The 15,811-nt window shown below is 40.5% G+C and overlaps 1 protein-coding gene across 1 annotated transcript; it reads right to left on the bottom strand.

The window, feature by feature from the left end:
* Nucleotides 1–1,246: 1,246 nt before the first annotated feature.
* On the bottom strand, nt 1,247–2,653 carry LOC113360492. Its single transcript, XM_026604000.1, has 3 exons — nt 2,418–2,653; nt 2,148–2,329; nt 1,247–1,737 (listed from the first exon to the last, which is right to left on the bottom strand). The coding sequence occupies exons 1-3, from the start codon at nt 2,651–2,653 to the stop codon at nt 1,247–1,249; spliced, it is 909 nt and encodes a 302-aa protein (XP_026459785.1).
* Between the last annotated feature and the right edge of the window lie 13,158 nt (nt 2,654–15,811).

Here is a 15,811-nt window from a genome sequence, read left to right on the forward strand (position 1 = left end):
TTTTTTTTTTGACACATTCCGCAGGGTTTAAGGAAACACCCAGAACCTTACAAGGAAAACTAAAACAAAACAAAACCATAGAAAACCTACTGCCTATAATAAACTTTTTCCACTCCTATCCTCCTCAAGAATCTTATTCATCTCACTATAAAAACTGTCAGTACCAATGATAAGAAAATTTTCATGTGGGTGCTTCCCAGCAAGACAGTCTGCAACCCTGTTAGTCTCTCTATAGAAATGAGTATATCCAATCGCCATAAAATCTTCCTGAATATGCCTAATACGCCTCCAAATAAGTAACACACTCCAGATAGGATAGGACTTCCCAGAAACCAGTCGACACACATTCATAGAATCAGAACAAATATGAAGTTTTCTGCAATTATTAATCTTAGCTAACTTTAGCCCTACCTTCACTCTTTGCAGTTCATGGGAAAAAAGAGTGGCATGGATGGATCCACCACAAGCTGCATCAATATTATCCCCCTGGTTATTTCTGATGATAACACCACTTCCTCCAGATTCATCTTTTCGAGATCCATCAATATTCACCATTACTTCATCTTCACCAGGAAACAGCCAAGAACATTATATTACCCTCACCCCCTTATAAAGACAATCAATGCCCCAACCTTCCATAAATCTTCTAATATAAGGTTTATCAACATCAGAAACCTTAGCATCTAAAAACTTAAGCCTGATATCCATGGTAATTAAGTGACTGACCCCACCAGGATTGGTTTTTTTTAGTGAAACATACCCTGTTATTGCGTTCCATCCAAATATGATGAACAAAGCTATTGAGACACAATTTCTTGATAGTAGTAACAACTCCTTCACCTTTGAAATTGTTCTGACACCAAAGAAGTTCTTCATCCCAGGTACTGGCAACATCTCTGAATATTCCCAACTTGATTAGCAAGCCTTTCCAAATAATACTGGAAAACGAAAATGTTAGGAATAAATGTTCTTCATCTTCAGTTCCTCATCCACACAAAGCACAAGAAACATTATTCACAAGTCCCTATTTCTGCAATTTTTCTTTGGTTTTAAGTCTCCTATGACAATCTAACCAACATATAAATGAATGTCTAGGGATAATATTCTTGAACCACACCAAATTTGTCCAACCCACCTCAATAACATCTCTAGTGAGAGCCCTAAAAGCCTCATTTATAGAAAAATCACCATTTTTACTGCCCTTCCATATCACCAGGTCTTCATCTCTATTATCATATTCTACCCCTTAAAGTATATTCCTCCCATCACAATGAGGCCAATGATTACACTCTGTAAAATCAGGAATTCCATTAACCATATAATGATCTACTTTTAGTTCTTTATTGGGGCAGATAGTATCTAGACATTCACCCACCATCTGGTCACATAACCTGCCATTGGGATGCCAAAAGCCATAATATAAGCTAGTATTTTTACCATTACCAAGGCAGGTACCCGTAAATTGTTTAGCAATATCTCTGAATTCAAGTATTCTCCTCCAGGTCCTGGAGTAATCCTTTGGAACAACCAAAGACCAGAAATCCCCCTGTTTAATAAGATTAGTATGGATCCACTTAGTCCAAATGGTGTCTTTACCTGAATTTATGTCCCATATGTATCTTAAATTAGCACTAATATTTGTTTGTTCCAAGTCTCTTACACCCAGACCCCCATCTCTCTCAGTAGTGCATATCTGGATCCAACTGATTGGATTATGCTTTCTTCCAAGATCAGACCCTGCCCAAAGAAATCTCTTAAAAGTAGTGTATAACTCTTTTATCACTCTTTTAGGAAGTATGAAGCAAGAAAACCAAAAGTGAACCATGCCATAAGAACAGCTTTTATAAGTAACAACCTTCCAACAAAAAATAAGTGTCTAGACTTCCAAGATTTAACTCTCTTAGTCACTCTACATAAGAGAGGCTGACAATCTACATAAGATAGTCTTGAAGAAATCAAAGGAATTCCCAGGTACCTAACTGGAAACTCCCCTTTAGAACAATTCAAGCAACAAGTAATATCTTCTAGAATCCTAGCATCCACAGAAGAAGAAAAAAGAGAGGTTTTATTGCAGTTCACTACTAGCCCAGAAAATATACGGAAATCCTTCATCACCTGAGATAGCACCTGAGCAGATTTCACATTACCTTTGAAGAAAACTAGAGTGTCATCAGCAAAACATAGATGTGTTAAGGTTGTTCCCTTGCACTTAGGGTGTAAACCATAATTGACATAAAGAACTTGCTGCTGTAACAAAACACTTAAGACCTCCATTACCATTACCATCACAATCAGATAAGGATACATAGGACACCCCTGTCCCACTCCTCTTTGAGCACCAAAAAATCCATAAGGGGAACCATTTATCATAACAGAGAACTTGGCAATATGGATACACCATAACCCAATCAATGAACCTCTCTAGGGAACCAAACTTCCTCACCACAACAGCAATAGCTTCCCAACTGAAAGTATCGTAAGCCTTTTGAAGATCTATTTTAAGAGCACACCTAGGACTACCACCAGATTTATGGTAATTCCTAACAATTTTATGAGCTAGAAGTATATTATATCGAACATATCTCCCTGATATAAAGGTAGACTGGCTAGAACTAATTAATCCCTTTAAGATAAACTTAATTCTAGAAGACATTATTTTAGTCAAACACTTGTAAATGACATTACAACAGGAAATAGGTCTGAATTCAAAAATAGTGGAAGCGTTCTCACATTTAGCAACAAGAGTAATAAGATTACTATTTGCCTATTTAAGTAACTTTCCAGTCTTGAAAAAATTATTAATAGCAGCAACAAAATCATCCCCAACCACAAACCAAGCACTTTTGAAGAAGTAACTATTGAAACCATCAGTTCTTGGAGCTTTAGAAGAATGAACGGAAGACAAAGCTTCAATCACTTCATCTCTAGAAATAGGCATCACCAGTTTTTCAGCATCAGAAGGATGAATAAATCTATTAAAGTGCAGTTTATTGAGCACCTCTTGTATATCCCCTGATCAGAAGCTCCACCAAATAGTTCACTGAAAAAGTTCACACATTCTTCTCCTCCAACTTGTTAAAAGAATCTTGTATTTAAATCACCATCCTCCATCCACTTTACCTTAGACTTCTCCTTATTAATGGATTCTTCATACCTATCTAACTTAGCATAGGTCTTAACAACTTCTTTTTACTTGAAAACTAATTCATTCCTCAAAGGTTGAGCTTGAAATTGTCTTTGCACTTCATCCATAGAAGACTTATCAGTTAAAACTTGTTCAGAGAATCTCTTGAATCTTTCATTTTTCCACTGAATAAGCACCTTCTTAAGTCTTTTAAGTTTATTCACCAGCACCATCATGGGGTTACAATTCATTGGTTCTACCCAAGATTGCATCACAATAACCATAAAGTCTGGTTCATTCACCCAGAAACTGCAGAATTTCTAAAGAGGTGGACCATGATACCTCCCTTCAAATATACTCACTACCCTTGGACTATGATTTGAAATGCCTGGAAGTAGAAAATAAGCAGTGGAGTCAGAAAAGGCTTCACCCACTCCATATTCACCATTATTCTATCAATCTTTGCGGCAATTTTATATTCCCCCTCCTGTTAGTGTAGAAGCAACCAGTGTATCTCAAATCAAAAATACGAGCATCTTGAGTGCAGTCATAAAACTCCTTATAATTAGAAGGAACAACCTCAGCACCCCCACTTTGTCTCCAACATCTAACAAAGAATTAAAATCCCCCAACAGAATCCAAGGTTGGTGGCTATAGCAAGTAAAAGCTGTTATTTCACTCCAAAAATTTCTTCTTATAATACTATCATTAGTACCATAAATAATAGTAACCACAAAGGATTTATTATGACAGTCCGATACCTCTAAGAACATAGATTGAGAAGAACAATGAATCATTTGAGCCTTCATGATAGTAGTATCCCATCCATTGAATAATTATCTACAAACTTCCAAGAAGGATTAATATTTCTCCTAATTTTATCCTTATTTGATTCTTGGACATGAGTGTCCCCAATACAAAGTAAACTCAAACTACTATCTCTAATCAAATTTCTATTTTCTACTTGTTTCAAAGGATCATTAAGACCTCTTGTGTTCCAACATACCATTTTTATCATATTAAACATCAAAGGAATTTGGTTTCCTACCTTTAGCAGATCTACCTACTCCCTTCACACCCAGAGATGCCTTACCAACTCCTGCAGATTTAGAAAGAAAATGGGATCTTGCACCATCCCCTTCATCTCCTTTATGCCCATTATCAAGCTTCTCAACTTGAGTCAAAAAAAATCTAACAATTTCTTTACCAACCTTTTTAGGGAAGTCTTTCCTCCTTTGTTGATCACTAGATGACATAACCGCTTCCATAACCATCTCATTCTCCTTGTTACCTCCAATTTCTTTAAGAATATTGTATTCCTTTTAAACATGAACCACTGGAGTCTTTATATCCATATCAGTATTCTCTCCTTCAAGATGGTGAAATTTATTTTGTGTAGGAATTGAAGTATCCAATCCATCTGTCTCCATAGACTTACTACTAGAAGCTCCATTGGTTCCTTCCCTACTAGCCTCATCAATCTTGCCTACATTCGTTCCTCCACTTCTTTTGAGATTCTTCACTTTCCATCCATTGGACTCAATAACTTTCTCCTTATGGGAAGAAGCATGTAAAACCAATTTAGCTGCAGAAGCAGCTTTAGCAACTTCAGCTGCAGCAATAGCAGCAGCAACTGCAGTTACAGAACACTTGCCTTGAGTATGTCCAAACACATTGCAGTGTTGACACCTGGGAGGTATCCAACTATATTCCACTGGTACCTGAATCTTTACATTTCCCACAAGAGCATCAAGATGAGAAGGAAAATCAGAATCAACATCAATCTCCACATAAATATTTTCATAAGCCATCCTGGATCTTGATGTTGTTTGTTTATCCAACATCAAAGGAACTCCAATGAAGCTTTTAAGCTTCCCCAGTCCCTTAGCATTCCATAAATAAGGAGGAACTTTCCTTAAATTCACCCAAACAGAAATCATTTTAAGTTCAGACAACTCCTGCTCAATCAACAATGTCCATGGTGTTAGAGCACTGCTCGGTCGAACTCTCAAGCGTTGCTATCTCAAGTTTGTTGTCAAGTTTAGTTTCCAAAACTATAAGTTTTGATTTCTAGTCTACTTATAGCTAAGTCTCGGACTAGGATAAAAAAGTGTAGTTGATCTCAAAGACTCCATGGTGATCATGATACAAAGACGAAGAACTACTCAAGTAACTGGTGGAACTTCATCGACTAAAAGCTATGTGGAGACTTGAACTTATATATCACTCAAAAGTCTATCTACTATATCTCCTATCTTGAGACAAAAGTCGTATTGCTATATAGACTTTGATTATACACATTTGCTATTTTCGAGCCGAGTTTATCTCGCTTATCTATTTCTCGAAATATGTGTCGGTAAGCTTTCGCTTTGGACAAGTTCATCTTGACTAGTGACAAAAGTCATTTAAGTTTCAATTACTTGAAAATTGCTTTGACGAAAAATGGTTTGTGAATAACAACTATATAACGTCCTCTAAGAATGTTTCAATGATTGAAATGAGAGTTTAGGTTATATAACCATGGTTGGATATAAACGTTATGTGGTAACTCATACGTGTGCAAGTCTTTATTCCTTGAACCAGAGTATGCGTACTTTGCTGCTCAGGAAAACCGGAACTAAAGTCCGCGTACCAGTACGCGCACTGTCGGAAGTTCACATCCCGTGAATTTCTGTTGGAGTTTGTGAACTGAAAACAAACTTAGTCCGGGTACTTAAGTCCGCGTACCAGTGTGCGTACTTAAGTTGGTTATTTTCTAAAAACGATTATTCATGAACTTAAACTTATATAAACTAAGGAATGCAAGTTTGCAAAATGTGGCTATAAAGTTCACGAATCGATTCGAGTGAATCAAATCGTTTTTTCTTTGAGTGTGTCTTGTATACTTCTATAAGATCTAAGCAATTGAACAACTCTCTAACTAGTTCATTTGAGTCATTTGAACTAGTTATGCTAAAGAAGAATATGGTTGATATGAAAGTGCTCATATGGCTAACCATTTGGTTAACTACTGTTGAACGAACTAAATGTACATGTTTGGGTACGGTTACACAAATCTAAATAAATGTGCTCATTTGTCTGTAATAAGCTAAGTTTCGATCTAACGGTTGAAAGATATTAGATTGAATCTAATCAGGTTTTCATCTAACGGTGAATATTAAATGCTTTGTTACTAAGCTAACTGTTAGAGAACTGCTCGGTAGAACTCGCATGCGTTGCTATATCAAGCATGTTTGTCAATGTTAGTGATCAAAACTATAAGTCATGATTTCTAGTCTACTATAGCTATGTCTCGGACTAGGATAGAAAGTGTAGTTGAGCTCAAGAACTCCATGGAAATCATCATACAAGACGAAGAACTACTCAAGGAACTGGTGGAACTTGATCGACTAAAAGGTATGTGGAGACTTGAACTTATCTATCACTCAAAAGTCTATCTACTCTATCTCCTATCTTGAGACAAAATTCGTTTTGCTATATAGACTTTGATTATACACATTTGCTATTTCGATCCGAGTTTATCTTGCTTATCTATTTCTCGAAATATGTGTTGGTAAGATTTCGCTTTGGCCAAGTTCATCTTTACCTAGTGACGAAAGTCATATTATGTATCAATTACTTGAAAATGTCTTTGACGAAAAATAGTTTATGAACAACAACTATATAACGTCCTCTAAGAATGTTTCAATGATTAAAATGAGAGTTTAGAATATATAACCATTGTTGGATATAAGCATTGTGTGGTAACACATATATGTACAAGTCCTTATTCCTTGAACCAAAGTATGCGTACTTTGTTGATCAGGAAAACCGGAACAGAGTCCGCGAACTGTCGGAGGTTCTCTTCCCGAGAAAACCTGCTGGAGTTTGTAAACCATTTACAAACTTATTCCGGGTACTTAAGTCTGGGTACCTAGTCCGCGTACTTAGGTTGATTATTTTCTAAAAACGATTATTCGTGAACTTATACTTATATAAACTAAGGAATGCAAGTTTGCAAACCGTGGATATAAAGTTCATGAATCGATTCGAGTGAAACAAATCGTTTTTGCTTCGATTATGTCTTGTATCCTTTTATAAGATCTAAACAATTGAACAACTCTCTAACTAGTTCATTTGAGTCATTTGAACTAGTTATGGTAAACAAGAATATGGTTTATATGAAAGTGCTCATATGGCTAACCATTTGGTTAACTACTGTTGAATTAACGAATGTACATGTTTGGGTACGGTTACACAAACCTAAAATCATGCATTTCATTTGTGTGTAACAAGCTAAGTTTTTGATCTAACGGTTGAGAGATATTAGCTTGAATCTAATCAGGTTTTCATCTAATGGTAAATATTGAATGCTTTGTTACTAAGCTAACATTGATTGCAAACCCTGATTTGAAAGACTATATAAGGGAGAACTCTAGCAACTTGGAAACCTAATCCCCACACCTCCTGTATTATCCTTAAACCTTAGGTTTCTTCTCGAGACCCTGTAGGTTAACTACTTGAAGACTTCATTGGGATTCTGAAGCCAGACCGATACTACTTTATTGTAGTTGTGTGATCTAATCTTGTTGTTTCTATCATATTGAGTAAAATCGTAACGATTGGATTGATATTGATATCTCCGATAGGCAAGATATAAAATTAATCACAAACATCTTCGCCTCATCGTTTGTGATTCCACAATATCTTCTTTCGCCGCGTCGATTAAGATTATTGTGAGGTGATTGACAATACTAGGTTGTTCTTCGGGAATATAAGTCCAGGTTATCAATTGGTTCATGTTCACCTTGATTTATCAAAATACGAAACAAAACTTGTAGGTATTTCTATGGGAGACATATTTATCTATTATCGTAGACTTTTCTGTGTGATACATATTTGTTTATTAAAGTCTTCGAATTTGGGTCGTAACAACTCTTAGTTGTGGGTGAGATTAGCTAAGGGAATCAAGTGAGTAGTATCCTGATGTGATCAGAGACGTAAGGAGAAAAAATGTACCTTGGATCAACTATAGTCCAGACCGAAGTTAGTTTGTAGTAGGCTAGTGTCTGTAGCGGCTTAATATAGTGTGTGTTCAATCTGGACTAGGTCCAAGGGTTTTTCTGCATTTGCAGTTTCCTCGTTAACAAAATTTATGGTGTCTGTATTATTTATTTTCCGCATTATATTTTGTTATATAATTGAAATATCACAGGTTGTGCGTTTGAATCAATCAATTAAAATATTGTTGATGGTGGTTTTTAGTATAGGGCGAAAACTGTAAAAGTCTATCTACCTGACCCGACATCAGATGTAGTAGACATTGATATGTCTATATTCCTCAGGAAATTTGGAGAATATATCAAAATCTGATGAGTGCATATGTCTCTCTTCATATTATATTGAAACTCAAGCTCCTAGATGAATTGTTCACTAGTATAGAGCCTAATGAGTATATAAGCTCCTAGCTGCATTACACACTAATGCCGGAGCTTGCCGAGTATTTTTCCTGTGCTATGTTCCCCGGATGAACCCTTAATATTTATATGGCATGACAATTTGTGTTCACTCGCAGCAGAATAACACGAATTTCCATGTATCAAGGTTAAGGTCCTTGCATAAAAATACGCAATCGGAAAGCATAATGCTCTCTGGAAATAAACTTAAAGAACTCTGTGTCAACACATGGAATTCAATCAATTTTGTGATAATTCACAAGATTCATATATTACCCTAACTATTTTGCAAAAATTAGGGTTTTGCGCCCTGCGCAGTATATTAGACCCCGCCGGTCGAAATTAAGCTTAGGAAAACTAGGTAATTAATCCGCCATGAATTAGTAGGTGCAAAATCCTACCCAAAATCAGAAAACAAGGAATAAAAGGAGCCACGGAATAGGAGCAGCATCAAAGGGATGTGTGGCCATGCCATAGGCCAGCCGGCACCACCTGCAAATGGCCACATCCCATGTTGCCCGACCGGCCCTATTTCCCGTCGACCAATCAGGTCGCTTTAAATATGCTACACGCACCTGGAAGTGCGGCCACGCCCATGCTTGGCCGACCCCTCTTTTTATCGACCAATCAGGTCGCTCTAAACTTACCATAGTATTAAAAGAGGCAAAATTGCGCCAGATGGTCACAATGCCAAATTGGCTTTCCAAAACCGCGCCGACATGCCAATGACGTGCCAAACATGCCATGCCCCGTCAATCCACTAAATGTGCATGCCACACATGCCAAACGTGCCACTTTTCCACAGCAGCATGTCGAACGTGCCATAAATAGCGCGCCTACGTGCTAACCCACTTTCTGTTCGTGGCCAACGCCGTAACAGAGTTTAGTCAAGGTTTTCCAACTAGAACACGATTTCCTTTAGTGGAATTAGTTGAAACCCTAACTTTGGTCGTGCCCCAAATTACGCCACTTTGGGCCCCACAACATGCCAGGAGGCATGTGGGACCGGGAAACCCTAAAAATGACGCCATGCTATGGACACTCATAGCCTCCCTTGCTCTTATGACCATCCCCACGTTTTTGCTTCACCATAATTCCTCTGGCGTGGCCATGGCGCCGTTTGCACAAAAAACGTCATCGTTCCGCGGTCACATGCCACAGGTGCAAATTAGGGTTTCGGCCAAACCCTAACTTAGCTAATGTTACCACGCCAACCAAGCCAAGTAATGCTCCCTAGGGCATTAATTTTGATATGGTAACTGGAACTAATGTTGCCGAAGCCATATTTGGGTCTAACACCAATATGCGTCAAATTCTAGCTTGACCATGCCGCCAAGCCCTAATTTTGTCCACGACGCCAAATTCTAGCTTGGACATGCCGTCAAGCCCTAATTTTGGCTACGACGCCAAATTCTAGCTTGGACATGCCGCCAAGCCCTAATTTTGGCAACGACGCTAAATTCTAGATTGGAATGCCGCCAAGCCCTAATTTTGGCCACAACGCCAAATTCTAGCTTGGCCACGCCGCCAAGCCTTAATTTTGGCCACGACACCAAATCCTAGCTTGGACATGCCGCCAATCCCTAATTTTGGCCACGACGCCAAATCCTAGCTTTGGCCATGCCACCATGTCACTGGCATGTGCCAATATGCTCCATTATGCTATTAAAAGATGCCAACAGAATGTGGCCATAATCGATTGTCACGCTTTCTCATGAGTTACAATCTCTGACGTCCAAATTCGCCACCGAATTGACAGGCCCGTGGCAAGTCTTAGGCGATCATCCAAGGCAAGTCTAAATATCATCACGTGCTATCTTCCTGCAACAAGTCTTCTGACTTTGACTTGCCACACATAGCAAACTGCTACACGTTTTCCACGAAAACACTCGAGAAATCAAACATGTCACAAACTGGGTGATGCTCATCAGGGTATTGGTCTGGCGGTTTACAGCGTAAGTGTCGGAAAGTAAGGAAGTTAGTGGTGGCAAGAAGTAGTGGGTGTAAACTAACCCATCTCCTTCATAGTGGGAATGTGGTCTTTGGCATTTACATATTACCCCACTTTTTCATCACTCAATCATTCCCACTTTCTACGAGATCAGGGTGCGTTCAATATGACTTGTATAAATAGGTTCTACCTATTTCAACCAAAAAACAATTTGGCTAACAACAACAAAACAGTATCCAGAAAACACAAAAGAACTGATAGCTTGCATTCCGCAAGCCAGCTCCATATTCTGATATAAGTCATAAAATAACCACACCTTCAGAATTAACCATTCTGGACTCAACACCTTCTTCGCTTCTCTCCCTAAAACCAACCCGTATACTTCACTTTGTTACCGAAGCAAGACTAGAATGGCCATTTCTTGGTTTAGGCCAGGATTGTACAGATTGATCTCTCGAATCTAAAGTACTCCCGTGCAGTGCATTTATTTTAGGTTTAGATTTGTTTCTCATCCACACACCCAAATTTACCAAAACCAGCAGAAACAGTTTTTACCCATAAACAATTGGCGACCACAGTGGGAGATTAAATCTCTCGGTTGCAAATTCAATTCTCAATTTCATTTCCATCCCAATTGGTCTTATGCCAAATTCAATTGTTAATTGAAACCCATTTCAGTCAAAGATTCTTTCTAGATGTATTCGGGTCATTTGAAACTTGCAGAAGCAATGAATAGCTGGAAGCCAACTACCATGGAAGATATGACAAAAATGCTAGAGGATATGGTTGCCAACCAAGTCGATATTATCAGGCGGCAAAACGAGACGCTTCATATATTGAAGAGTATAATAAGCCGATTGTGGGAAGAATTAACAAATTTCAAGAGTAATACGAAGTTGTTTGTGGGTGAAAACTGTTTCTGCTGGTTTTGGTAATTTTGTGTGTGTGGATGAGAAACGAGTCTAGACCCTAAACAATGCACTACACGGGATTACTTTTGATTCGAGAGATCAATCTGTACAATCCTGGCCTAAACCAAGAAATGGACGTTCCAGGATTGCTTCGGTCACAAAGTGAAGGAGAAGGGTTGGTCTTCGGGAGGGAGGCGAAGAAAGTGTTGAGACCAGAATCGTTGATTCTGAAGGTGTGGTTGTTTACGACTTGTATCAGAAAGTGAAACTGGCTAGCAGAATGGAAAGCTATCAGATGATTCATGGATACTATGTTGGTCTCTGGCCAAAACTTGTTCTTTGGTGGAAATAAGTGAAACTTATTTATACAAGTCGTAATAAAATGTACGCTGGTCTCGTAGGAAATGGAAACGATTGAGTGGTGGAAGAGTAACGCGTAACGTCAGGAATAATGAAGGAAGTGGATCCGTTTACACCATTACTTATTTCCATTACTAACCGCCTCGCTTTATGACTCTTTCTTGTAACGGGCGTATTGCACGCCGCACACTGTAAAGCGCCAGACCAATACCCTGATGAGTATCCCCCAGTTTGTGACATGTTTTATGTCTCAAGTGTTCTCGTGGAAAACATGTAGCACTTTGCTACGTGTGGCGAGTTAAAATCAAGATACTTGTCATAGAAAAATAACATGTGATGCTATTAGGATTGTCTTGGCTGGTCGCCTAAAACTTTCCACAAGCATGTCAGTTCGGTGGAAAACTTCGATGGTTGAGATTGCATCTCATGAGGAAGGGTAGCCGTTGATTATGGCTACCTTCTGTTAGCGCCTGATAATGGCACAATAGCGTTTTTGTGTATGCCTATGGCAATGCGGCATGGCTGGCATGGATCATGCATGCCAGTGGCACGGTGGTGAAAGTGGCGCCTGACGTAGCCATGGCCACTATAGTTAGGAGGTTGGTCGCCTAAAACTTGCCACAAGCCTTCCAGCTTGGTGGAGAACTTGGATGGATGAGATTGCATCTCATGAGGAAGGGTAGTCTTTGATTATGGATACCTTATGTTGGCGCCTGATAATGGTATAGTGGCGCCTTTAGCGCATGCCAGTGGCATTGCGGCATGACATACCTCGTGCATGCCAGTGGCGTGGAAGAGTGGCTTGCATAGTTTGTGCATGCCATCGGCACGATGGTGTAAGTGGCGCCTGGCGTAGCCATGGCCACTGAAATTTTGGCACGTTGGTGTTAGACTCAAATGTGGTGTGGCAACATCAGTTTTAATGGCCACATTGATCCCCATGTTATGTGGTGCATTTTTTGGCTCAGTTGGCGTGGCAACTTTGCCTAAATTAAGGTTTGGCATGTCGAAACCCTAATTAGCATATATGGCATGTAGCATGCGGTAGGTGGCCGCGGCATGGCATTTTATACAAACGATGCCATAGTCATGCGGTAGGCAGGACACCATGTAGAAACGCCCACAAGAAAAAATATTTCCACGAGTGGCCATTGTATGACGCCTTTTTTAGGGTTTCCTAAGTCCGTACAGCTTGCGGCACGTTGCGGGCCCAAGGTGGCATAGTTTTGGGCCACAATTAGAAATTAGGGTTTCATCCACCGCAACTAGAGCATGGCCGCGCCTAGGGTTCATTCTAGCCAACTTGAAGTCCGTTGTGAAGCTGGTCACGCACGGAGAGTGGGTTGGCAAGTTTTGGCATGCTATCGCGGTAAGTGGCGCGTTTGGCATGTGCACTTGGAATGCCTGTTTGGCGTGTGCGATTGGCATGCTTTTGGCATGTTTTGGCATGCCGTTTGGCATGTGCGCCTGGCATGCGTGTTTGGCATGCCGTTAGTGTGTTGGCATGGTTTTGGGAATCCAACTTAGTATGGCAAACTCTTGACACAGTTTCCACCTATTTTAAGGCTGTGGCAGGTTTAGAGCAACCTGATTGGTCAATGAAAGTAGGGAGCCGGCCAAGCATGGGTGTGGCTACCCTTTTGGTGCACGTGGCAGGTTTAATGCGACCTGATTGGTCGATGGGGAATAGGGCCGGAAAATATGGGCCCAACCACAACTCATGGGAGTGTGGCAGGTTTAAAGCGACCCGATTGGTCGACAAAGGAGTAAGGGCCGGTTGGGTAGCATGGGGCGTGTCCAAGTGGCGCCGGCTGGCCTATGGCATGGCCACGCTTCATCTCATTGTTTCTCCTACTCCGCGAATCCTTTATTCTTTGCTTTCTGATTTTGAGTAGGACTTTGGACCTACTAATCCATGGCGGATCAATTGCTTAGTCTGGGATTGTTGCTACATGCACCAGTCTGGATAAATTTCATATTGAGTTGCTCAATAAATATGCCAGCGGAGAGGTTGAAAACTCATCACTTTACATGGCTCCGTTTCTTTGCAGAGTGACGGCACATTAAATATGAGGTTTTACAATTTTAACCCTGAACTAAAAACCACCATCAACAGAAGTATGTTAAATATGTGGCTAAAGCCCGCGCCTCTACTAATGAGGATGCTGACGGAGCACGTAGCCACATCATAAAGGAGCAGCAGAAGAGAGGCCAATTGGATTCTGCCAACACAGGGAGCTAGGACAATTTCACAAGACCGGGGGAGGAGACTTGTCAGGTGCCCCACAACATCTGCAAGACAAAATTAAAGAGCCTACCTATGAATCCTTGATGGAAAACATTTATCTCCAAACCCTCTCAGAAGTTCAAAGAGTTGTCCAACAGTCCGCAACCACGACTGCTTTGCTGAAAAGAGAAGCACCTGAAGAGGGGGAAATATACCAAGACGCTTATGGAAGCGAACACTGTGCCAATGAACAATATCCAGATCATCCACCAAGTGTCGTCGTCGCTGACGCAGGCCCCTCAAGATAAATTACCTTTCAGCAATACGGTAGAAGTAAACGGTCCGCTCATGAACCAATGATCGCTCAAGCGTCAGTTCCGCCTTCAAAGAGAGATTCATGCCAAAGCCTGCAAGAATTTCCGGCACAACAACTACTGATGCGGGAGAAGCCAGACTCAAGATATCCACGCTTCCTGTTTCCTATCATAAGAGTTATAGAGTTACTGGAAATTTGGGTACGAGAGGGAGTAGTCCAACTACCCCTGGTAGGTCTTCCACCAACTGATCAGGAGATGCTATATTCAACATATTGCCACTATGATAGGTTTATTCATCATCCTACCAACGAGTTCAACGCTCTAAAGCGTTCTGTCCAAGAAAAGATTGATTTAGAGGAATTACACCTGGGGACTGGAGGTTCTCAGCGTTGCATCGGATCGACATAGAGATGTTACAGAGACAATAAAGGATGACTGGGGACTTCTCGTGGCCAGGATTGCGTCACACAGTAAACTTTGATTTGCAACATGAAAATTCAGGTTTGTGGATAGACCCCTAAGCGAATAGAGTATGTGGCCGTATCGGACGAGAGCAAAAAAGGAATGACCAACACCAATCTACCATCCGCGAGCGCAGTCAACACGTCCCATGGTGTTACATCTTATACCACCAACACCAGCAGCACCAGAAGCATCCCCTCTGACGTGACGCCTCTTATTACCTGAGCCAGAGCCACCGCTACTCCTAATATTTCTTCGAGCATGATGCCTCCAATCATCACCAGGGCTTCCAGCACTTCTTCGCCAGGACGAGAGACTGGAGAAGCCATAGGAAACCAACCTTCCCATTACCATTATCGATTCAATTGAGAGACGGGATGTCACACCCTGTGTTTTTGGCGTGGCGCATGCTAAAAGATGCACCATGGCCTGAGATGAAGCTTCATCCAAATCTTCTGTTGTTTGGTAAGAGGTAGATTTGCTTAAGGCCAATACCGTGTCAAAATGGCGCGGTGTGTGTGGCATTTGGCCAAGAGCCAAATCTCGCATAAAATGATGCATTAGGCCAATTGGGTAGGTGGCCTTGAGCTTGCAGCGTAATCATTACGCATTATGAAAGCTATTGGCCTATAGCTAATATCGCATAATCATTGTGCATCAATCCAGAGAGGGCTAGCCGAACGAGTGTTGCGCAATCATTGCGAAGTAAATAAATCATTGTTAATTAACACAATCATTACAAAGTAACGCAATCATTACGAAGTTACTCAATCATTAAGATGAAGCGCAGTCATTATGCGCAATCATTGCGCCCAATCATTGTGCATCAGGACATAAAGGGCTGGCAAAACGAATAGTGCTCAATCATTGTGCATCAGGCCAGAGAGGGCTGGCCAAAAGAGTGCTGCGCAATCATTGCACGAAATCATTGCGATGAATAGTGAAGCAGGCATGTCAACGTCCTCCCCTTTTCATACTTGTAGAAATGTCAAATTAACATATATAGGGAGGGGTGGTGAGTTGA

This window comes from Papaver somniferum, chromosome 3, assembly GCF_003573695.1.
Source record: "Papaver somniferum cultivar HN1 chromosome 3, ASM357369v1, whole genome shotgun sequence".
Classification (NCBI taxonomy): Eukaryota; Viridiplantae; Streptophyta; class Magnoliopsida; order Ranunculales; family Papaveraceae; genus Papaver; species Papaver somniferum.

Excerpts from the sequence above, each read along its gene's own strand:
- LOC113360492 (XM_026604000.1), bottom strand. The coding sequence starts at position 2,653 with ATGTCTTCTAGAATTAAGTTTATCTTAAAGGGATTAATTAGTTCTAGC. Across the intron at positions 2,330-2,417 it reads AAGTTTGGTTCCCTAGAGAG|AGGAGTGGGACAGGGGTGTC; the intron begins GTTCATTGATTG and ends TGGTGCTCAAAG. Across the intron at positions 1,738-2,147 it reads CACTCTAGTTTTCTTCAAAG|GGTCTGATCTTGGAAGAAAG; the intron begins GTAATGTGAAAT and ends TTCTTTGGGCAG.